Genomic DNA, 24096 nt, shown 5'->3' on the forward strand with positions numbered 1-24096 from the left:
GCTAAAAGCTGTCACCTTTCCTCCCAAGCCTGTGTCCTGGAAAGCACACTTACAGCATCCATGTCTTTTAGCTATGGCCTTTGTGCAGGCTCCTCAGACTTCTCTCCTACTTATATTTTGTGGAAATGCCTTTAAGAGGCTGATGCCTCTAAGATATCTGAAAGCACACTTGTGTTAGAGCTTCAGAGATAACCTTGACCATATGATTCACTGACTTCCCCCAACGTTTTATTAATTTCTTCTGGTCCTTCTCCAGACACTGTGTGTTTCATTAGGGTGCAGTTTCCCCTGATCCTTCCGGGAGCTGCACAGCAAGTGCAGCTTTTTAGATCTCAGTCACTAGTTATGTTAAATTTGTTGTCTCTTGAATGTTAACTGAGCATCTCACAGCATGCAAAAAGGCCTTATTTCCTCACATCTTCAGTCTATTCATGAATGAGGAAGAAAACATGTGTGGAATCAGCAAAAATTATTATTCCATTTCTTGGTGTGTCTCTGGAGGCCAAAAACTTAACCTTCCCCTTGAATGCTCAGGCAGACCTGAAAATTCATAGCATACCCAAATGTGACTACTTTCAGTATGATCAGCAGATAGAAGATGCCTAGAATGGTCATACTAAATCCCACTGTTCTGAAAAGTCTAGGGCATCCTTATGGCTGCTGTGTAGGCACTTTCAGCAAAGTTTTCTCAGTTCACAATGTGTTGCCACTGGGTTCTTCTCCCCATAAGATCCTGTGGTAAACCTGTTTTATAAAAAACTGTATCTGATCATGATCTTTGGTATGTAATTTTTAAATCTCATCACCTGTAAGCAGTGTGGACAATGATAATGTAGACATCTGTCTCAGGAACGTCTGATGATTAGAGAAAGACTCATCATTCTTTTAGGATGAATACAGTATAATCCAAGATCACTTCAAGTAAGTACACAGATGGATAATTTTTTCCCCTCTTCCTAAAGGGAAGGCAGAGTAATGTTTGGAATATTTCTCAGTAACATCCAACAGTTACACAAGGATTCTAACCTGCTCATTGCACTTAAATAAAAGAGACCACATAAAGCAAGCATGCTGCTTTGTTCAGCTGAGGAAGATGACACAGCACTGTATTTTTCTATTAAAAAAATCACCCATACCAGGCCCTTGGGAATATTATTGTACACAAGCTGCAAGACCTTGTTCTTCCAGGACTGATTGTATGTCATTACACCAAAGGTAGGTATCTTTATTTGTCCAGTCATACTTAAAACTGAAGTAAAGAAATGTAGTTTCAAGTAGAATCCATCTACCTTTTTTTCCCGTGGTAGATACTTCCACAGTACACTCAGGTCAAACAAAACAACGAAAAAGCCTTTCATGCTCTCCTAAAGAGCTTCCAAAAAATTGCAGAAGTCTAGACTGAAAAGTGCTCAGCACAGGCTATGGTGATTTGTATTTGAAATGAACATGGAAGAGTCCTTTTAAATCAAATAATTTTATTTCAGCTTACAGCAATACTAACAGTAAAAACTGCAGTTACTAAGAACTCATTTAAGATGAATTTTTACAATTCAGTTGGAAATACAGGCAATATTGTTACCATGCTCTAAAAAACGTCAAAAAAACCACAAAGCCCTTGCCATATTAGTAATTACATTTAGCTAAAATGTAAATAGCATTATTGACACGAGGATTTTCATAATATCTTGTAATGACAGTGATGCCACTTAATCATGACTACCCTTGTCATAGCAAATGATAGCCCAAGCCGTGCAAATCTTGCAGTGGCAATACAGTAAGGCAAAGTGAGGCCATGACAGTTGGTTGGCAGGGAAAGGCTATGCCTGTCATAGCAGATGATAGTCCCAAATATCAAAGATCTTGCAGATTGACACTATCTTCTTGAGTAAGGCGAAGTACAAGTTGTGACAGCAGGCTCTCAAGCACAGGGTAACTCACAGCAGCCTCACAGTCTTTCCAGTCACAGTCAGGAAGTCCTCATCAGCCAAGGCACGAAGTGCTTCTTCAAACATTTCCTTCGTGATAGCCTTGAAGAAAAGGCGCAAATCAAATAAAGATGGAGAAAATACTTCAAACATAGTAAAAATGCTATACTTTCTACCAATTTTCTAGTATTTTTATTTGAAGTTTTCATTTGTTCTATGTGAAAGTTGAAGCCTGGCCTGGAACCCTGAAGCTCAGTTTGCTAATTCCAGAAGCCAGAATAAACTAAGGTACAGTAGATTCAACTCATTTGTCTGTAACAGAGCTGGCTTTCTAGTCATGCCAACAAATCATTCACATTTTCATTTCCTTCCAGAATGTGATTTGAGGACAAGAATGTTCATTTGGGGAAAAAAAAAAAAGCGCTTTTAAAAATTAATGGAAATGTAAAGACAAAGCAGGAAACTTACTGTTTCAGACTGTGCCCGAAGATCATCCAAAAGCTGTTGGTACTTTAAAGATGGTGTTTTACCCTTGGATTGGATGAGCTTCCGTAAAGCTTGAGCCAATTCCTCTTTCCTCTTACGAGCTGTTGCACTCATTCCTTATAAAAGCAAAGAAAACACCTTTTAGCAATCAGCTATGGAGAACAGGTTAAATTACATTATAAAATCACAAAATCCCAACAGCAGCCCCACTTTAAACATTTAAACATTACGGAACATTACAGAATTTAAACATTAAACATTTAAACATTACAGAAGCACAAACCTGTGGTGAGAATGGATATGTCCACAATTCCGGTCCTTGGATCAGTAGCAGATTGTTTCAGTGCTTCCCGATGGAGGCGTTTGGCTTCCTCCACGTCAATAGTTTCCACCTTCTTGGAGAAGCGCACCTTGGCGTGCGCCTCAGCCAGCCGGATCAGGGACTCTAGCTGCCGCGGGTAGGCGGAGACCATTCCCTTGCCACTGCCAATCTTCCTCATGTCCACGTATGCCTGGAAGGGAGACGCTCATTACGTTTTCACTGCATATTAATTCCTTTTCAGCCCCCTGCATTCCCCACTGCTTATTTCCCAACATGAGCAATTCTGACAAGCCATCCCAAATACTGTATTTCTGCTCATGCACCTTCACAGTTTGTCTGCAGTGATGAATAACCACATGAAGTAAATTCTTTTCTGTTATAAAACAATTAAACCATGGTAATGAATCAAGTTTTGAATCACTTTAGAATTCTGGATTACTCTTATATAGCAGTACTTGTGTCTGCGATGACACATTTTGCTTTGTAAGATTTTAATGTGTTTTATGTGATGGAACCAAACCAACATATCTGAAAGGTAAACATTAGAATGCAGAATGACTCCTCTGATCACTCTTTCCAATAGAGACCTTTTTCCCCAGGGATCTTACAGAAGGTTGTTATGCAGACAGAGAGTGTACATACAAGGGAATTTCACCACTTCTGACAAGTCAGGAAAGACTCTGAACATTCTCAGCAGCAATTCCTTTACCTCAATAAGGGCTTGGCTTGCTTCTTCACCTAATCTGGGATTTACATAACTACGAGCATATGCAATGTAATCTCTCAATACTGCCATATCCATGTATTCCTCCTCCATCTTTTCTTCACTTTGGTAGTACAGTGAAACCAAATGGCGAGCAAGGCGTCTGTCGTAAGCTTCGTCACGTGGATCCAACATCAAAAAGATCAGGTCAAATCTGAGTGGGAAATGATCCAGGATTAGTGTGCATACTTTCTTGTCATTTAGGTACTTGGCTTAGAAGGATTTGATATAATAAGTACAGGCAGGAGCTACTAGACTGTTAATTCCTACTCTCAGTAGAAATTGCTTTCTTACACTGGAAAGAAAATTTTTCTAGAATTCTCAAGGTACAGAACAACACAGTGCATTTTCTTACACCCTATGGACTCGAAATTTTGAAAGCAAGGTACATTCTGCAGAATTCAGATCCCATATTCAAGGCTGACATATTTTGTTTCCTTAAAAAACCCACACCACCCCCAAAATAAAGGTGCAACTGCCACAAACAAAAAATTCCACACACATAACAAATGCACAGAACTTGCTGCTAAAGATACCGCCCTGAAATAAAACAGCAAAAAGATGTAACTAAATAAATTACAAATAATTCAAAAAGCACTTGCAGTTTAATCCTGAAGAAAATGGTTTATAATTTTACAAACAATATATTCAGCTAGTCTCAGCTATAAGCAGACATGGGTAATACAGCCAATAAACTATTTTTGTAGGCTTAAATCAAATAAATGGTGGATCTGAGATGCTACTCAAACCTAGCAGCTCTTAGTTGAAATTTAAGCCGTAAGTGTTCTCAGGATATCCAGTATACCATCAGCGTACTTCAAATTTCCAGTTACTGTAGAAATCCTTAACAAGATGCAACTCCAGCATGTAGTTTAATTTTCTGTCAGCAAGCATTAAATATGGCTCTAACAGCTATTGCCCAAAAAACTGACCAGCACTGCTTACCTCCTCAGGTAAATTTTGCAAAGCAGCATGAAGCAATCACAGATCTTAAGATTTTACCACCTCTGCCACCAAGTTCCCTGATCATCAGTGTTTCACTTTAAAAGCTTTATGGAGCTAAGAAAAGCATCCTGAATTTTTGTTGAAGTTATCAATACATTAAGTTTCAGAACAGCTCTTTTCTAGGAGATAATTATGAAATGACATAGAATTAAATAAAAGAGATCCTACAGATCTTACCACATCTGCTCTTCAAGGTCAAGGTGTAAATACTAAAACGCACTTCTGTGCTCACACAGATATTGTAAAGACAGCATATAAGTTTTCAGTTAGCTTGTGAAGAACACAGTAGTTCTATTCTACTATATGTAATAATTTACAGAAGAGAAACTGTAACATCCCCTAAAAATGACACATGCAGTGCAGTCCAGTACCTTGACAGCAGCGTATGAGGAAGCTGAATGTTTTCAATAGTAGTCTTTTTCAGATTCCACTGTGATTCTATAGGATTGGCTGCTGCTAGGATAGATGCACGAGCATTCAGTTGGCAAATAATTCCAGCCTGTCAAAAGGAAAAACATTTCTGAAACCAGCTGCAGCTGTGCCACCAAAACCTCCTTCCGATTTCACGAGATCACCAATGTTATTAGATGGATTCTGTAGCCAAAAACTCCATTGTGAAAGTCTCTGAGTAAAGCAAGAGCAAAAGCCTCTAGTAATAACTTCAATTTCATTTACCTTTGCAATGGAGAGTGTCTGTTGTTCCATTACTTCGTGCAGAACTGACCTTGTGCTTTCATTCATTTTATCAAACTCATCAATGCAGCAGATGCCATTGTCACTAAGTACTAGAGCTCCTGTCTGAAGAACCAGCTGTCGTGTTTCTGGATCCTTCATCACGTATGCAGTAAGACCAACTGCACTTGAGCCTTTGCCAGAAGTATACTGGCCTCGAGGAACCAGGTTGTACACATACTGGAGCAGCTGGGATTTGCTGGTACCAGGATCACCACAGAGAAGAATGTTGATCTCTGCACGAAAATTGCCTCTCCCTGTGTGAGTAAAATCCTTTCTTGATCCGCCAAAAAGCTGAAGCAGAATACCCTATAAAAATGAAAATATCACTTCTTGTACAGATATAACAGAGCAAATCCAACTGTTAAACTGAACTATCTGAAAAAGAAACACAGCTAAAATTAACACAACTCAATACATTTGGGTTTCAAGCATTAAAGACAAATTTTCTATGTTGTTGTAACCAGATTTTGGTTGGAACCTGAAGAATCCCCTTTGATGAAGGTTCCTTAGTTTTCCTCAACTCCACCCCCTAGACCTGATGTACTTCTGCTGCCTTCCTACCTTTTCAGTTCTCTTCCCTCTAATTAACACTCCTTGATAGCATGAAAAGAATTATGATCCACTTACAACCAAATCCACCCTTTTAAGACTGCTCAAGATAACAGCTTTTTGAATTTTTAAGTTTCAAGATACATTTACAACAAACAGTAACTACAAACATACAAACATGAAAATACATGCCTTACAAGAGAAATACAGAACTTATCACCTTTTTGATATCTTCGTGCTCATAGATACTTGGAGCCAATGCTAAAGCAAGCCTTTCATATATGTCTGCTTTTTTAGAAAGCTCTTGGAGCATTTCCACACGTTCCTCTGTAAACCTCTTTTGCTCAGTTTCCTCATCAACGCAGTGCAGGCGTTTGGAGTCTGTCTTGCGATAGTGTATGACATCAATGTGGGTCTTGTACACGGAGTTCACACTGCTGACCCGGGGATTTATTCGAATGGGAACTGCCCTGTAGATGCCTAAATACAGATTTCAGTTGCAGCATTAGATATGGAGAAACACGCTAATTCCAAACCCTAAAAATTGTACAAGTTCCCAGGAAGAGTAGAGCTTTTCTAATCAGCCTAAATACTTTGTCATCTAATTTCTCACTGTCAGTCATGTAGAAGCCATATTTAAGTCACCTAGACCCATTTTTGCAGATAGACGTATATGTTTTACATTCATACCACAAGTGTTCTCAACAATAAAAGCATTTTTGAAAAAAAATTAAGGCTTTATGCTTTTCAAATTCCCACTCCAGTCAGCCTTGCCCCCTCTTTCAAGTGCCAAGTTTAGTAACAGCTTTCTAAAGCATTTCAAACAGCTTGAGGTTTTTTACAGCAGTTGTTTTAAAGCAAAGTGGTTTATAATATGTTGCTACAGTATCACAAGACTTATTCTACATTATCACTCTTCTGACTGCAGACACTATTTAAGATACTGTGTCTTCTTCAATTACAGCTTTAGAATGAAGGAATCAAGGTCAGACAGCCTGGGGATGTCTAGTCCATCATGGGGTCAACCTGGAGTCATCTGGAGTCCACTGCTTGCTAAAGGCTGTGTCCCATCAGGTTTTGAGTATCTCTAAAGACAAAGACTCCACATAGCCTTGCCAGTCAACCTGTGATGAGGCTCAACCACACAAACAGTAAAAAAGTTCTTTTTTTTTTAACTAGAATTGCCTGTATTTCAGCTTGTGCCCTCTGTGTGCCAGTAGGTATCATTAAGCAGAGTCCTGTGATGCCTTCTTGACACCACCACCCCTCCACCCACACCAAATCAGGTGTTTCTAAACATGCTGCTAAGATTCCCCCAAGCCTTCTATTCTCCAGGCTGAGCAGTGACAGCTTTCTCAGCCTTTTTCCATGTATGACCAAGGCTTCTGTTATCATCATAGCCCTTTGCTGAATTCACTCCTGTATGTTCATGTCTCCCTTGCCCTGGGAGACCCCACAACAGGATCCAGTACTCCCTCAACCTGCTGGCAACACTCCTAATACAGCCCAGGGGAATGCTGGCACCACAGCCATGGTCTATCAAGCACTGCTTCCTTCCAGTTTTGTTTTTGTCTGCAAGTTTGCAGAAGGTGTAGAACACTGTCCCACTCAGAAAAGGCTTCCAGGATTATTGGCTCTATCACCTTTCCCAAGGCTCAAGATGAAGGTGACTGGCCTGCAGTTCCCCAGGTCTTCTCCTCACTGTAGGGAGTGTCATTTTTTTTTTCTAGTATTTTAGCCAGTCACCATGACTTTTTAAAGATAACTGAGTGGCTTTGCAAAGGAAGTGTCCAGCTTCCTCAGCACTTGGAAGTGCACACCATCAGGTCCCTTTACACAGTTAATATCAATGAAAAAGAAAAATGGAAACACTCAAACCGAATTTTACCTGTGACATTAACTCTGTCACCTGGCTGAACTTTATCAACAAGGTCATTGTGAGCATAGAGTACCACCGTATGTGGGGTCTGTCCAGCTGGCATATCTTCAGGAGACTCCTGCAGTTTGATCTAGCAAAAAACACCACTTAAGTTTCAGTTGCAAAAAAAGCAGAGCTTTTCCACAAAGCATACAAGAGGATTTTGAATTAACACAGTCTTCAGCATCATTTTGAATCAGGAACATTGCTCAGGAACAAAATATCCCCACCCAAACAGCAAAACTGATTACTGATTAAAAGAGATTATGAAAATGAGAATTCTGCTGATTGCTACTGGCATGGATAAAATGCTGCTACAAACAAGGCTCACCTAGTCTGGACAGAAGTGGACATACTGTATATAAAGGGGGTTCCATACAGAAACATTAAGAGACGTATATACTTCATTTCATCCTCCTAATGCATTTCTTCTCCAAAGCAGACTTACTGTTTCACTAACTTGTTTCACCCATTTCCATGTTCCAAAACACTTTTTCGTTTCAAAGCATTCAATCTCAAGATACATAACTAATGCTGTGGATGATTTTAGGAGGGTGGGGGAGCAAAAGCTAGCAAGTCTTTTATTTTAGCCATTACCTAAGCCAACATACCATCTGTTTGTCAGAGAACATGGATCTATTGTGAATTAGTGCCATACTGTGTGTTGTGTTACAGTTCTTGCACACAGACGGTTCAGCAATCCTGCCACGGTCGATTTCCACTCTGGTGGTGAAAGAGCAAACCTGGCATCTAAAGAATGCTTCCTGCATCTCAGGAATTAACTGGGAGCTTCTGATGACCATGCCACTGATGGTGATGAGTTGATCAATGTCTACAAAAATATAGAGACTCATGTCATGACCTTATACCCATAAAATTTAAATAACCTTCAAAATTTCACCTTACAATAGTTTTTAGGCAGAAGGTAGACAGACAGGTTACTACTATTTTGTTTAAGCAAAAAGAATCATAAATGCATAATACAAACATCCTAATTTACAGGAGTATGCATACAAAAGAAAAAATCCTTTGCACTTGCAGAACTAAGAACACAAGTAGTTGATGATAGGAAAGATTTCCTTTATGGGTAGATTATTCTGTATTAGGCTCTAAAGCATTTGCTTCTGAAACCGACATGAATGGAAGACATTGGTCTGGATGGACCACAAGTACAGTTTTATATAGTCTTAATGTAATCCTATGTTAGTATTCACTAAGTTTATGACAATCTTTAAGATTCATGGTAAGCAAAAAGTTTACCTTCAGGGTTTAGATTTCTCATATTCCTGGTCTTCAGTGCATTATATGGCCTTACTTGAATTTGATGTTCTAGTATTGAATCGGGGTAACGATCAAAAAAGATCTCATTGGCAGCCATGTCAAATGTTGGGATAACTTCCTGTATTAGAAACAGCTTACAAGTTAAATCACAGAATGAAGAAATTATGCATAAAGCATTTTATGTGCTGCTGATCAGCCAGTAATGACTAAAAGTTACACCATCTGAATGCTTTCCTACGCAACACAAAACCTGCTGTTTGGATCACATTTATTCATTCACTTGAGTATTGCAAGGGATGGAAGCACAAAACTCTGGATATTGCAGTTTACCAGCTAACTTCACATGCACAAGGTACTCGCTGTTTCTGTGATGATCTACTATGAAATACGACTTTATATTCATATATACATTCTATATTCAGTAAAATAAAATAGCCACTGAGATTGCACTGAACACACATAGTATGCACTGCGTTTAAACAAGCATTTTGAAACCCAGAAATATGAAAGAGCCCCCAGAAAGCCAGAAAACAAAAGCACTACCTTACCTGAGGATAGCAGATCAGTTGCCTGTAGAGGTTTTCATCAAATGATCTTAGATGGTCACAATTTACATTCAGGAATGGCTCCCCAACCATATTAATCTGCAAGGGAGTTAGGAAATCTTTAGCTCGATGGCATGCAAGACTGAAAAAAGAAAAGCTGAACTACACATTACAGCATTACAAGTACCTCTTGAAGTCGTTGCATATAGCGTGGCTCGTTAAGATCCAGGCCAATGTCTTCATCCTCTTTATCCAGTGGATCAATGAAGCGCTGGAGAAATCTCTGAATGTTAAGAAAGAAAGACAGGAAAAATGAGCAGAATTCAACAGTACAAAAACCTCCTTTGTATCAGATTCAACTAGTATTTGTTTAAATCAAACTAGCTTTTCATTAAAAAAAAGGAAGAAACAAAACCCACCTGGAATTTTTCTTTGCATGAGGCCACATTAACGTCTGTTCCCCAGATAACAAGCCTTTGTCCAAGAGATTGCTCAGTTGCTACTACATCCTCAGCCAGCTGCATGGAAACAAATTAAGCATACACAAATATTTATATGTTTTAAAAGAAGTTGTCAGATACAAGAGGTGAGACATCCACCTACCCCATCCGAGTGTAAATCCACTTGTCTGGCTTTACGGACAGACCCAAGATCCGGCCTCTGCCTCACTGGAGTTCCTCGTACACCACTCCGTGGGGTACCCTCTACCCTGGAGCTGGGTGTGCCGTAAGTCAGAGGTGAACTGATGTCAAAGTCAAGAGGAATGGCTATAAAAGGAAGTGTTTTGTGGTGATTATTGAGACATTTTACATCTAGAGCAGACTAAAATTCAGCCTCTGCATTTCTCTCACCATTCCTTCACCTCTGTCATAAAAGTGAGTAGTATCAGTCAAGCCTACACAATAAAGATGTTGCCAGTCTCCCTAGAACTTTTGTGTTAACAGCTCTTCTCAAAGATCCCAAGTTCGAATAAAGCTTCCCTAGGAAACTTTACAGCAGTACTGCATTTTAAAACTACACTGGAGTTCAAGCATAAAAACATGCAGAATTTTAGATGATGTACATTTTTCAGTATTTTGGGGGTGGTACGGCAAGTGACACAACAGCTACTGGAATGAAAAAGAACCCCATATATAAAACCAAGAAAGGCTTTCTATGGCAAACAACCTAGTTCCTTCTGTGTTAGTAGTTTTATTATTCTATAAATAAATTTTAAAAACTTATGAGTGTTCCCTGATACATATTCCCATGCTAACTGGAAGCTACGCTAAAGATCTGCATCCCAGACACTGACTGCTCTCCTGTAGAGTTCACTATACTAAATTCAAATGAGAAACGTGAGACAACGTTCACTTTTTCCTCCGTTTTTCAGCCGGATCTGGCCCCACGCTGGCTCGCCCCAAGGCAGCGCAGGGCTGCGTCCCCCGAGCCCGCAGAGCCACGGAGCCGCCCCAGCCTCAGCGTACCGGAGTGGCGGAACTGCGGCGGGCTGGAGAACAGCGCATCGGCGGCGCCGGGGCTCTGCACGTCAGCGGGCGGGGACGTGGGCATGGGCTGCAGGTCCCCGGTGGAGGTCGAATCGTCTGCCCGACGCTTCTGGGAAGGAGGAGAGCGAGCATCTTGTGCTGCAAGACACAAGGGCACCCGGAGCGGGCGTTACAATAGCCAGGCGGACCGAGGCAGGGGCTGGGAGAACAGCCCCGGGGCGGGGGGCCCACCCCTTCCCGCCGCAGCACTTACGAGTCGGGGGGTTGCTGCCCCGGCCGCGCTTGCCCCGTCGGCGGCTGGGAGTCGAGGCCGGCGACGACATGGCGCTGCTGCGGCTCCAGCGGCGGTCCTACCTGGGGGTAGGGGGTCGGCGAGAAGAATGAGCGCGGCGGGCGCTCCGCCAGCGGCCGAGCCCTGACCGGCGGGTCTCCGTCCCTTTCCTCCCCTCGGCAGCCGCGACCCCCGCCCGCCGCCCTCACCCACCTGTACAGCGCCGCTAACCCCGCCGCGCTCCGCGCCAAAACTAGCGGCGCGCGCGCGCCCTCCCGGGCTTTCTGGCCAATGGCGAGGCGCGATCATAACGGAAGCGCCCAACGAAGGCAGAAAGGGGGGATGCGGAACTGAGAGGGAATAGAGGAAGGAGATGAATCCTCTGGACCCCCGAAGTGAGGGTCGCACCCCGCTCGACCTGCTACAACAGAGAAAGAATTATAACGCAGGTTACTACTTGTGGTACAAGACAGAGGCTGCCTTCAATAATGGCACGTCGCCTCCCCCCACAACCTAGCATGGAAGCGCCCGTTTCTTACCGAATTTCGCGGCAAAACTGGGGCTGCCGGGAGGCGTGGGGAGGTTGGAGCAGCCCATTCTCTGAGGAGGGGGGCAACCACTACTGTGTCCAACATATCCAGTTCCAGGCTCCTTGCCACAACAGAGACCTGGAGCTCCTGGAGCGTGTCCAGCGAAGGGCAATAAAGATAATTAAGGGGCTGGAGCATCTTTCTGATGAGGAAAGGCTGAGGGAGCGGGGCCTGTACAGTCTCGAGAAGACGACTGAAAGCGGCCTTCATCAATCAGTATCTATAGTGAAGGCGCCAAGAAGATGGGGCCGGGCTATTCTCGGTGGTGCCAAGCAATAGGACAAGCAGCAGTGGGCAGAAACTGAGAAAGTTCCACCTGAATGTGAGGAAGAACTTTCCTGTACAGTGACCAAGCGCTGGAACAGTTTGCCCAGAGAGGGTTTGGAAACTCTTAGTGGACATACTGAAGCAGTGTCTGGATGCAACCCTGTGGCGTGTGCCTGAGCAGAGAGGCTGGACCAGATAGCCCACTGTGGTCACTTCCAACCTCATCCATTCTGTCATTCTGTGTGTGCATGTCCTGAACCCATCCTGCCACGAGAGACACAAAAGCGCCCGAAACGCTCTTCCCTGCCGCCGGCCCTTGTTCCGCGGGAAACAGTCCAGCGGAGCGCTTCTCCTGCCCGAGCCGAGCAGCCCGCGTCCCCCCGGCTGGCGTTGGATGCGGCGGGAGGCGTGCCCTTCCCGTCCGCTTCCTCGCCCCGGTTCGCGGGGGTCGGGCAGCATGGCTGGGGTGCAGCAGTGCCTCCTCCAGCTGCACCACTGCCTGCAGCCCGGCGATGCCGCCGCCAGCGCCCTGCACGGATACAGCCTGCTCCGCAGCCTGGCCGAGACCTGCGTGGCCAGCTTGGCCAGCGGCGAGCAGGGTGCGCCCGCGGGCCCGGGCCCGGTCCCGGCGGGCTGGCGGCGGGGGGAGCCGAGCGGGGCCGGGGAGGGCTCGGTGTCGGCGGGACCCACGCACCGGGGCGCTGCTTCTGCTGGCCCCTCCCTCCTGCTGCGCTCCACGCTTTGTGTCACCGGTGATTCCGAGGGAGGGGGGTCTCTTGCCCCAGATAACCATTCACCGGGGTAAAAGCATTTCGGTGCGGACCCCTCTATGCTGAGCTGCCCCTAGGTCGGCTTTCCCTCGGCCCTGAGCAGGGCCAGGCTCCGGTGCCAGGGCACAGGCTGAGGCCCGGGCCCCTGGCCATGGGGGAGGTCAGTAGCACCCACAATTTGTTGTGGTTTTTCCGGTGCCCGAGGCGTCAGGTCACCCTTTTGCACCAGGAGATGGGCTGGGTGGTGTGCACTACGCCAACCCTTGATGGTTCCTTTGCCTCCCTGCAGCGCTGCACCTGTCCCTGGTGTTTTCCCAGGAGCATGGCTTACTCGTCTTTATCCACAAATCCCTCACCATCGAGGAGGTAAGTTGGCAGAGTTTAAAGTAGTGTTTAGGTAATGCTACATGCACAACATGTTATGCACTTCAATTATAATTTTTTTTTTAACTTTTCAGTTTCGAGATTGCAGGGAAGAAGCATTGAAGTTTCTTTGTGTCTTTATGGAAAAAGTTGGTGACAAAATTCATCCTTATGCCTCTAATATTAAGGTAGGTAAATGAAAATTGTTTCCTAAAAGTGTTTTTGCCAGATAGTTGAAACTAGTCTGGTGAGTGTCATGTCATAACATTCATAGCTATACTTCACCCTTCCCAGTCAGCCTTGCCCATCTCTAGTGTTCTTGTTAGAGCTGAAATAATTTTAATTTGTTTGATGTAAACTGAAATTCATACCACAGATCAGTGTGGGATTGTTTGTCCAGCTGTAGACTTAATTTTATTCACTTTTCTTTATAGAACATCGTAGGTATTGGTTCTGAAAATTAGTTATTTTCACTGGAAATAGTAGTTGTAACTTCTAATTTATGCAAACTAAAGTTGCCATTTAAGTGTAAAATTTTAAATGTTTCTCCAGGGTTGATTCTAGTTACCATTTAAAAAAAATTCACCTGAGAAGTTGTTACTTTTGTAGTATATACAGAAATTGGTGGTAAGTACAATAGCCGAGGTTACTGGTGTGTGGGTGGCTGAACATCTATGCTGCTTTGCATAGAAATGCTTGACTGCACCACTGAAGTTTCTGATTGTAAATTAATAGCTACTTATTGTAAGGACTGGTAGTACTGAGGTAGAAAACTTGCTCTGTGTGCCTTTTACTGCAGAAACTGCAATTTCTTCGCTTGAGTTGGGGTTTTTGTTATGTCAGACAGTGCTGCAGTATTGTCAGTGAAGCCGTTTCCAGCACTAGATATTGTTTTAGTCTTTTTAAAAAACCTGAAGCTTGTAAGGAACAGATACTTTAAAGAGGTAGAAGAATATGTTATCTTTGAATTTTCATCTTTACTTACAAGTATTGTTATCTTAATTTTCTTTACTGTATAGCAAACTTGTCTTAGTGTGTATACAAAAGAGAGAGCAGCAAAATGTAGAATCTCAGCACTGGAACTTCTGATTAAGGTAAAATGCGTTTTATAAATCTCTCTTGTTTCTAGATACGAAGTAGAAAATCTGTATCACAGAGTTGCAGAATAAGCTGAGTTTATCCCCAAGGATCATCGAGTCCAGCTCCTGGCCCTGCACAGCACCATCCCCAAAAGTCACACCATGTGCCCTCATGAGAGCATTTTCCAAACATTTCCTGAACCATTGTCGGGTGTGGTGCTGTGACCACTTCCCTGGGGAACCTGTTCCAGTATCCAGCCACCCTTTGGTTGGAGAACTGTTTTCTGACAGCCAGCCTAAGCTTCCCCTGACACAGCTTCAAGGCCTTTCCCTTGGGACCTGTCATTGGGCACCAAAGAGAAGAGATCAGTGTCTGCCCCTCCTCTTCCCTTTGCAAGGAAGTTGCAGTCTGCAGTAGCAAGAGAACAGTGATAGCTAATATTTAGATGTTAAAAGAAAACGTTTTAACAACAGATTGTCTTCAATATTTTCCTGTGGGTTGCTTAGATGTGGGCATGTCATTCGTTCATCTGTTAGAGCAAGACACAGTTGTTTTGGGGGCAGTTGCAGATATTCCTCTCAGTTTATTGTGGTTATTTAAGGAGATTTTTTTTCTGTTCAATTGCATTCTTACTTTAAAATACTATGTATTTTATATACTATTATAAGATAAAGTATTTGAAATGTGTGGAGGAGGAGGAGGACTTTTTTTTCCAGAAATTAAGTTGCTATGTGAGACAGTAGTTTCTTTGAGTGTATTTAGATCCTTCTTTTGTAAATGCTTTTGTGCCTACTTAGGTTTGTTTATAAGAAACAAAACTCCCTTCTGAGTTATTCTGAGTCAGTTCTGTGAATTGGGTTGGCTTTATACTAGTAGGGAGAGAAATATAGTATGATAAAAGCTACTGTAGACTTGCTAAGCCTGTGCTCTAGTGGAGTTTATATGTACATGTATATCATAAATTATATCATGTGTAGGTTTCATGTAAATTACCTATATATAATATGTATATTATAAATTAAAAGTTGTAAAGTTTGTATTTATGCATATGTAGGAAGGTAGTTTGTAGGTAAAGGAGATTGCATGCCATTACTCTCCTTTGGACAAATCGCCTTAGATCTCTTTCATTGAATAGCATACTTGCTTATTTAAGCTGAACTTACCTGTATGAACTGTGTTTTTATTTAGACCAAGTAGTATTGGGGTATTGATCTTAATGTTTTTCCTTTTTTTTTTTTTTAATCTATCTTAGTTGCTTCACAGTTTACAACGTTCTTGTCTGATGGAAGAAATGAAAGTTAGAGAGATATTTAATAAATTTTATGGGGAGCTTGCTACAAAAAGTAAAATTCCTGATACAGGTAGGCATTAGCTTTTCTTCCATTGTCCACCTGTACTCAGCACTGGTAAGGCTGCACCTCAAATCCCGTGTGCAGTTCTGGGCCCCTCACTACAAGGTGGACACTGAGGAGCTGGAATGGGTCCAGAAAAGGGCATCAGAGCTGGTGAAGGGTCTGGAGCACAAGTGTGATGAGGAGAGGCTGAGGGAGCTGGGGGTGTTTATCCTGAAGAAAAGGAGGCTCAGGGTAGACCTTGTCATTCTCTACAACCACTGGAAAGGAGGCTGAGGCCAGGTGGGGGTTGGTCTCTTCTCCCAGGTAACAAGTGACAGGACAAGAGGAAATTACTTCAAGTTGCACCAGGGGAGGTTTAGATTGGATATTAGGAATAATTTCTTCACAGAAAGGGCTGTCAATCATTGGAAGAGGCCTCCAGGGAAGTGGTGAGTCACCATTGCTGGATATGTTTAAGAGATGTGTAGATGTGGCACCTGGGGACATGGTTCAGTGGTGGGACTTGGCAGTGTTGGGTTAATGGTTGAACTTGATGATCTTAAAGGTCTGTTCCAACCTAAACGATTCTATGATTCTAAAGCTCTTTGTGGTCTTATTCTCACCCTGGCTGGTGTTGTCCTCAAAGCTGCAGTTTTAGTGTGATAGTTCCTGCATTGGTCACCTCTAATGTGAGCTCATCAGTTCTGCCTTGACTGGTTGTTTTTTTAATGACAGATTACTATGAGCTCCAGTTTGATCATTATGGCTAGCTACTGCTGAAATCTTGGCTTTACTGGTCTTCCCCTCATAAAACTTGTTGTGCCTGCATAAAATCCTTCAGTCTGAATTCAAGCCAAGAAACTTCTGCTAGCTGTTGGCCTTAACAAGTGCTTCCTCAGTGCATGTGGCCTTTAAATCAGTTTCTGAGCCCTGTTTAGAAATAGTAAATGTGTTTTACTTATTGGTTTGAGAGGATGATGCATCTCACATTGTAGTATATAGCTAAAATTATATATAGGTGTGTGTATATATATAGATGGTGCTTGCTCCACACTTTAATCAGCAATTATACTATCAGGGGTGGTTTTCTCATGGTTGCAAGTTAATAGGAATTTCACTGGAAATGTCAAAGCAATGATTTCAGTAATTAAGATTTAACAATTTTAAAAATTACTTTCTAGTATTGGAGAAGGTTTATGAGCTTTTGGGAGTTTTGGGAGAAGTCCAGCCTAGTGACATGATTAACAACTCTGAAAAACTATTCCGAGCTTATTTGGGAGAGCTTAGAACACAGGTATGACTGGAATTTCTTCTCATTCTTTGTTTTTTTCTTTGGGTTTTTTTGCATTGGTTTGGTTTCGGTGGTTTGTTTTTTTTTTCTTTGAAGTGTATAGCACTGGCTGTTGGAATACTATTGTAGCTAGTACGATTTGTAGGGATCTAACTGGACATTCATAAATGCTTCCTGAAAGACTGTTTGTGATCTCTGGCTCTGAGAAGCTTTCAAAGTGAAAGTTCAAGGCCATCAATAACAGCAAATTAACCAATTCACTGTGCAAAAAGATGGCTTGTGATGATCATTCCTCAAGAGATGTTACCTTGTCATGCACTGGTAGTTTCTGATTCGTTCTATACTGGCTGCTAAGTTCTTGCATGTGTTGTAAGCATCACATTTCTGCTGAACTTTGATATATTCTGCATTTTTAAGTACTTTTAAGACATCAGTGTATTTTATCTAAGTTTTGGTATGGTTTGTCTTGATGGAACATTTCCATGCTTTTCAAATGATCTCTTGTGCTTCCTTCCAGAAAGTGTGAAATTTAGGAGTAAAGATGTTCCTGTAGAGTTGTTTTGTAGAGTTGGGTGCTGATATAACTATTAAGTTGAAATAAATTATTTACCTACACTTCTAGGAACTGGGAAGCCTTGGTGTAAATTTATCTTAGGTTGAGGGTATTTTATTTTTTTCAGATGACATCTGCTATAAGGGGACCCAAGCTACCTCTTGTAGCAGGATGTCTGAGGGGACTGGTTGCACTCATGTACAACTTCACCAAGTCTGTGGATGAAGGTATGTTCTTTTTCCATGTGAAAGGCAGTGACACATTTTGATACAGTTTTAAAGACAGTTGTACATTTAGTTATTACATAGCCAAGAAGTAGCACCATTTCTGTGTGTAAACTCAGAATTAAAATTTCCCTGTTTGTAGATGGTTTATGCAAAATACACAGTCACAGTCTTTGTAATCTGTCTTTGTGTGAAGTAGCTTCATCAGTGTTTTTCTATAGATAAATCTTTGAAGTGGTGTTTTCTGACCACATATTGGGCAGCTGTGAGAGCCACGTTGAAGCTGGAATGCAGTTTGTATGGAGATGTGTTTCTCTTAAGAGTCTGCTTAAACACGGATATTCAGACAAATCAGCTAATATAGTTGTACAATTTTTTTTTTTTCAAATTTAAGAGTATTTCAGGAAAAAAAAGGTTTCTGTCTCTTAAAATGAGGTATATAAGGCTTTCCAATATCACTTCTTCATATCAAGCTTAGATAAAAGTATGTTAGTTTTCACTCTGCCTACTGTATGTCAGTAGTGAAATATTCACTACTGGGTTGTTTCACAGATCCTCAGACTGCAAAGGAGATTTTTGATTTTGCAATGAAGGCAATCAACCCACAGGTAAATCTGCTATGTGTTAATTGTTCTGCATAAATCAATTAGCTCTGGTGAAGAGTAAATCACAGTGACATACCTTTTCTGATATTACAGATTGATCAGAAGCGATACGCAGTACCTCTAGGTAAGATGTAAACTATTTCCATTTATGCTGAGGTGGATGCTGTCTTTTGTCTGGAATTGTTTATTCTTTGCTGGATGTATTCAAATGCCTCTAGTCTCTAATCTTCTAAGCTGGCTGAGGGGAAAGCTGCTGTACTTCAAATTGGAATATAGAGTTTAACTTGTATTTGGTTAAACTAGTCAAGGTCTAATCAGCTTATGAATTGCAGCATGATAGTTGGTGCCATTTGCCCCTCTGGAGTAGTACAAAACTGTAATGTGAGAAAGAAATGGTAGAAAAAAGAGGAGTGTAGCTAATTAGGAGAAAAGAGGTGACAGTGGATTGAGTTAAAAAAATTAGGAGAGAAATTTTACTGGAAGAAGGGGAAAAAGAATGGGGGGAGAATCAGAAGATTAGAAATTGGCCTGTGAAATGTGAGTGGCTTTTGCAGAAATTGCAGAAATGCAAGGTTTGAGTATTAGGCCCATGGTAACTGTGAGGGGTAAAATGCTCTTTAAAGATAGTCTGACCTCTTCCAGTTAATTAATTAAGGATCTTGAAATTTCATTTATGCCTGTATTTGGAATAGTGAAATTACGTATAATCTGAATTCTTTAGTTGTCTGCACCACAGTTTGGCAGAAGAGGGGACTTGTGCATGTGTCCTGACAACAGAAACCAGATCCTTCTGAATTGTGCAATCAAGTATTCTTATTTGTAACCACTGAAGTCCCTTCCTTTTTCAATATTAGTATAAATTACATCAGAACACAGCTGTGCATTCCATAATGGTGTACATTTAAAAAGAGGATTTTGGAAGGTTTTTCTTATGCTTAAGTTCTTTATGTTTGGGTACTGACACTGTAGAGTACCAGTAGACGCTAGAGGAATACATTTTACACCCTGCCGTCATGGTGGGTCTGCCTACCTAAAGTCCTAATTTGAACTTTCCCAGTGTGATCTGGTTGTGTGAAATGTAATGTAAGTCTGTTTTTTAATGAGAATTGTTTTTAAATTGCAGCTGGGTTACAGTTGTTTGGCTGGCACTCTGCTCAGTTTGGAGCCTTGCTCCTGGACAACTATGTGTCCCTCTATGAAGTGATGTGCAAATGGTGTGGCCACACACATCAGGAGCTGAAGAAAGCCAGTTACTCTGCACTGGACTCGTTCCTCAAGCAGGTGTGGTTACTTCACTGGGATCTCCAAATCTGGAGCAAAATTAAATTTCTTGAAATAGTGGGAATATTTGGTGCTTGGAAGTTCAGTTAATCTCTTTAATGAATAGCTGTTTAGTTTGAAGTGGTTTGTATTACAAGCTAGGTACTTTCTAGGACTTACTGTAATTTTTTGAGAAATGCTGGAATGTTTATATCTGTTCTACAGATTTCCTTAATGGTGGCTAAAGATGCAGAGCTACACAAGAGCAAGTTGCAATTCTTCATGGAGCAGTTCTATGGAATCATCAGGAGGATGGATTCAAGCAGCAAAGAATTGTCCATCGCCATTCGTGGATATGGGCTTTTCGCAGCAGTATGTGGAAAAAATTTATCCTGCTGAAGGAGCTTATTGAAAGCATGCAAAGCTAGGATTCATATACCATGCATTTTACACAGCTCTTTTAATAGGAAGTGCTCCTGTTTCTGGACTAAGTGTTGGACTTAATTAGTTAAACCGTGAAATACCTTTTGGATGAAAATTTTTAAAACGTGTGCTGAATCTAGTGGGAGCTCTTGCAGCTTTGGGTTGCGGTTGTAGTTACTTGTTGTGCACAAGTTCTGAGGTGGAAAAGCAGGAACTTCATATGCAGCTGTCACAAAACTTCAGGATGTGCTTAATTGCTTAGGGACAGGCGATACCTTGTTATCGCTCTCTGCATTTAAATGGTAGAATCTAGGCTTCACTCTGAAAGTAGTTCAGTGATTCTTACAGAGCTCACTCAGCTAAAAGGCACTCCTGACTGCAGGACAGTAGGAGATGATTTGTGAAACAACCACGAAGTAAAATACAAGAAAGAACAAACAAAACCATGCTTATATATCGATGTGGATGGCAGGTATTTTTGTCAGGAAGCATCATTAGGAACAAACTTCCAATTTCTGTCAGCAGCCAATTAAAATGGGAATATAACAATAAAGTTAATGTTCAATAAGGAAAGGGTGATATTTATGTATTTGCAGCCTCTGTGTTTGATGGTGACACCACAATTTTTATATAATAAAATTCTAGACTGGATTTTATTTGTCTCCCAAAGCAAAAATTCGGCTACATGATCTCAAAGATTATTTAGAGAGGTTTAGGAATTGCGATTGAATAGCTGGTTACTAGCTGAATCCTCTTTTTGCTACATTCTGAGTAGACTGCATTTGTTTGTAGAACTTTCCATATGCTTTTTTCAAACCTAGTGTTCCTCTTCTGTGATATGAGGTAGAAAGGAATTGAGTTGAACGTATTGGTTCCAGAAAAAATGAAGTATTTCCAATTACTGTGTTGAAAGAGCCCTATCAAAAACATCTATTATGGAATGCAGGAACTTAAAATTGCATAATGTAAATACAGAGATAGGATAATGATGCCTTAAGTTTCAGCTTTCATGTTTTTCAGATTCTGTGCTACCTAGGGATGTAGTTCTGAGCCTCATATTAAGTGCTAGTGAGCTCTCTTCACAGAGTAGGTGGACAGAACAAATCCTTTTCCTGCTGAAGACCAAGGACAATGAGTACATGGCCCTAAAGCTTACTGCAAATTTTAACAAATATAATGCTCCAGTACCTATGAATCTGTAATATGTTAAGACACATTAATCGTTGTTACTGTGTTTAGGTTAAATCTTGGCCGAGCATCAGAAACTTGTTGTGAGGAAGTAGAGTCTTGGTGCTTCTGCAGGTTGTGACTGTAGCACTGAACTTGTGTTCGTGCTTGGTTCAGTTTCAAGGCAGAATATTTCTTTAACTGCTGAAATAATCTTAAAGTAATACTTGAAGTTCTGCAAGTGATAAATGGATAGTCTTAATTTTGTCAGCATGTTTTTAGACATACTACATTCAACCTCTAGGCTAACAGCTACATTTCACTGTTACATAAAGCAGTCCATTCTTTTCCACCATCAGTTCCCTACCACAGTTCTTACCTGAGACCTGCTTCCTGTCCTCAAAGACTGGTTTTTGACCTAGTTCATGCTGTGATTTACAAATTTACTAATTCTATAGAAATTTGTAAGCTTTGTTACAAACCCTCTGTTACTCTTTGGGATGCTTTCCACTTGTTTGTTAGTTTGGGAATAGTCTTTATAGGTTCTGTTTGTACAGGACCTATAAGAATAAAAGTTCAGAATTTGGGCTGCTCAGTTAAGTGTTTGATAGTAGTGATGTGTTAGTGATAATCAGTTAAGCTATGTTAAGGTAAGCCACTTATTACTTTAATGCAGCAAATTCAAAGTATAAGTGAATCTAAGCATCCATAATGCCCTATTTAAGATATTTACAGCCAAACTCCTGTGTTTTTCAGGCTGAATATGAATTCACGTCACTGAAAGTTCAGGTACTTTCGCAGTAAATAACACTGCATTAGTGAACTATTAATTATGTCAGGTTCTGTGTTTCTCGTACATGTAGTGAGTACTTGAAGTTAGTTTATCCGGATGTATTAAATTTCTAGAAAAACTTAAAATATTATTCCTGTTATGGTTCAGTGAAGATGTGGCTGGATTTTAGGGCTACAGCATGCATTTATTTGCTCTGCTCTACAAAATTGCCGAACCAGGTTTTTATTTTCTCTCTGTAAGCCCTGTAAAGCCATACATTCTGAGGATGTGGACAGCATGTATGTGGAGCTCCTTCAGCGTTGTAAGCAAATGTTCCTCACAGAAGCAGAAACAATAGATGACCATCTGTATCAGCTACCGAGTTTCCTGCAGTCCATTGCAAGTGTGATATTCCATATAGATACAGTAAGTGGAGTATTTAAGGTACCACTCAATTCTTTTATGCAGTTGAAGATGTGTGAGGAGGTAATAGCTGTGAACCTACCTATGGTAAAAGGTGTTTATTTAACTGAAATGTGATGACTTCTAGCCCCTAGGGGATGGGAAGAATATTAGGAGAATGCTTTAATGGATTTTATTTGAATAAAGAAAATGCGCTGAATGTGTTAAATAAATTGCTGCCGTGCGTGATAGGCAAATGTGAACATGTTTTTATTTATTTTTTGTTCTTTATTTGGATGTAGCCATAACCCTTCTGTGTTTATACCACTTTGCTGCTGCTTTGTCTTTCAGTACTGTTGCTTAGCATGTTCTTTGAGACTGATACTTTGATTCTGCTAAGAGGTTATGCTGTCTGTTTAAATAAGGGCTTTCTGGATCTTACCTGCAGCTGTGAAGTAAGATTGGGGCATACATTTTGTATTCAGGTGGTTATAAACAGATTATAATGCTGTTACTGTTTAATTAAGGTGGTACTTTTCTAGTAAGCTTAAAGCTAGATTCACTGAAGCACTAATCTCTTCAGGAACTACTTTCCATAATGTGATCCAGAAAACTTCCTTACTCTGTTTGTTTAGTTTTATTTGGGGAGGATTTTGTTGTTGATGTTGCTTTTTGTTTCTTTCTTTCTTTGGGGTTTTTGTGTGTCTAAGATGAATTCACTTGCTAAGTCTCTTCTTGTTCTCAGAGCAGATCATGATGCAAGCTCTTGTAACCAAGTAACATGCTGAAATAAATTCAAAAGATTTGCCTAATGGATCTTTTGTTTTTCTTTATTCCAGGTTCCCGAGGTGTATACTCCAGTTCTTGAACATCTAGTTGTGCTGCAGATCAGCAGCTTTCCACAGTACAGTGAAAAAATGCAGCCAGTCTGTTGCAGATCTGTAATAAAAGTGTTTCTGTCTCTCTCAGGAAAAGGTCCAATTCTCTGGAGCTTTATTAGCACTGTGGGTAAGTCTGTGATATCAACTTCATTGGAGTTTTTTTGGGAGCATGGGGTTTTTTTTCTTTTGGTTGGTTTTTGTTTTGGTTTTTTTTTTTTTCCCCCCTGAATTCCTTAACTGATTCTAGGAGAGAAGTGTGGAATAGCCATTCAGGATCAAAAATGAAGCTTGTCCTTTTCTCTAATAATGGAGGTTGAGTGTTTTCATGGTGAAATTTTTCAATATCCACTGTTAAATAACTTCAGGAATGCATTTAACAATCCTTTTGGATAACAAACTGGATATGATTTAGGACAGGAAAATACATGTCTGTGGTAAGACTTGCATTCCTGCTCTGAGGAATTATGGGAAGAAAGGTATTTCTTAGAGACGTGTACAAAAATCTATTAATTGTCCTTTCAGTTACCCCCACAAAATAGCACAGTAAATAGCGTGAGTGTTATCTCTATTAGAAATGCAAATTTTTTCATGCTCTGGAACTTTTAAATAGTAAAATTCCAAATATGAAGTTAGTCAGATATAGTTCCGTCAATGTAATACTGAATGTGTCAGCACTGGTAACTGACAGTTCTGGTAGTCTCAAGCATGCTGACATTTCTTTTCAGTTATTTTCAGAATTTTTTTTTTCTTTCAAATATTTATGGTGGCTTTTCTCTATTGCTGAGGCATTTTCATTGTTTCCCATGTTCTTGAGTTGGGTAGTGGTA

General features: G+C 41.0%; 2 protein-coding genes across 3 annotated transcripts in view; one reads left to right on the forward strand and one right to left on the reverse strand.

Annotated features, from left to right (window-relative positions):
* Positions 1-1458: 1458 nt before the first annotated feature.
* MCM4 (minichromosome maintenance complex component 4) lies at positions 1459-11541 on the reverse strand. The gene is made up of 17 exons (XM_066181619.1): positions 11501-11541; positions 11270-11370; positions 10996-11154; positions 10133-10296; positions 9949-10047; positions 9717-9812; positions 9533-9628; positions 8964-9102; positions 8315-8535; positions 7674-7794; positions 6006-6265; positions 5177-5542; positions 4873-5000; positions 3443-3650; positions 2695-2923; positions 2394-2527; positions 1459-2027 (listed from the first exon to the last, which is right to left on the reverse strand). Exons 2-17 carry the CDS (start codon positions 11337-11339, stop codon positions 1935-1937), a joined length of 2583 nt encoding a protein of 860 aa, XP_066037716.1. The 5' UTR covers positions 11340-11370; positions 11501-11541; the 3' UTR covers positions 1459-1934.
* Positions 11542-12576: 1035 nt separating this feature from the next.
* Positions 12577-24096, forward strand: part of PRKDC (protein kinase, DNA-activated, catalytic subunit) — an 82284-nt gene continuing 70764 nt past the window's right edge. Inside the window, exons 1-13 of one of the 2 annotated variants that reach the window (XM_066181630.1) lie at positions 12577-12743; positions 13204-13280; positions 13373-13465; positions 14297-14371; positions 15610-15718; positions 16873-16985; positions 17663-17762; positions 18312-18367; positions 18458-18488; positions 19488-19645; positions 19850-19996; positions 22248-22412; positions 23228-23396. In XM_066181630.1, the coding sequence (XP_066037727.1) occupies positions 12602-12743; positions 13204-13280; positions 13373-13465; positions 14297-14371; positions 15610-15718; positions 16873-16985; positions 17663-17762; positions 18312-18367; positions 18458-18488; positions 19488-19645; positions 19850-19996; positions 22248-22412; positions 23228-23396 (1435 nt within the window). In that variant the 5' untranslated portion in view covers positions 12577-12601. The remainder of the gene's footprint in view (positions 12744-13203; positions 13281-13372; positions 13466-14296; positions 14372-15609; positions 15719-16872; positions 16986-17662; positions 17763-18311; positions 18368-18457; positions 18489-19487; positions 19646-19849; positions 19997-22247; positions 22413-23227; positions 23397-24096) is intronic. The other variant, XM_066181639.1, reaches the window with a different exon arrangement.

This window comes from Chamaea fasciata, unplaced genomic scaffold, assembly GCF_029207755.1.
Source record: "Chamaea fasciata isolate MVZ Bird 193981 ecotype frontalis unplaced genomic scaffold, bChaFas1.0.hap1 SCAF_1, whole genome shotgun sequence".
Taxonomy (NCBI): Eukaryota; Metazoa; Chordata; class Aves; order Passeriformes; family Sylviidae; genus Chamaea; species Chamaea fasciata.

What these genes read in the sequence shown, in the direction of transcription:
- MCM4 (XM_066181619.1), bottom strand. Translation starts at nt 11,339, where the DNA reads ATGTCGTCGCCGGCCTCGACTCCCAGCCGCCGACGGGGCAAGCGCGGC. An exon ending in AACTGATCTGCTATCCTCAG is followed by an intron (nt 9,103 to 9,532) that starts GTAAGGTAGTGC and finishes TTTCTAATACAG; the next exon opens with GAAGTTATCCCAACATTTGA. An exon ending in CAAGCCAAGCCCTTATTGAG is followed by an intron (nt 2,924 to 3,442) that starts GTAAAGGAATTG and finishes TCTCCCTTCCAG; the next exon opens with GCATACGTGGACATGAGGAA.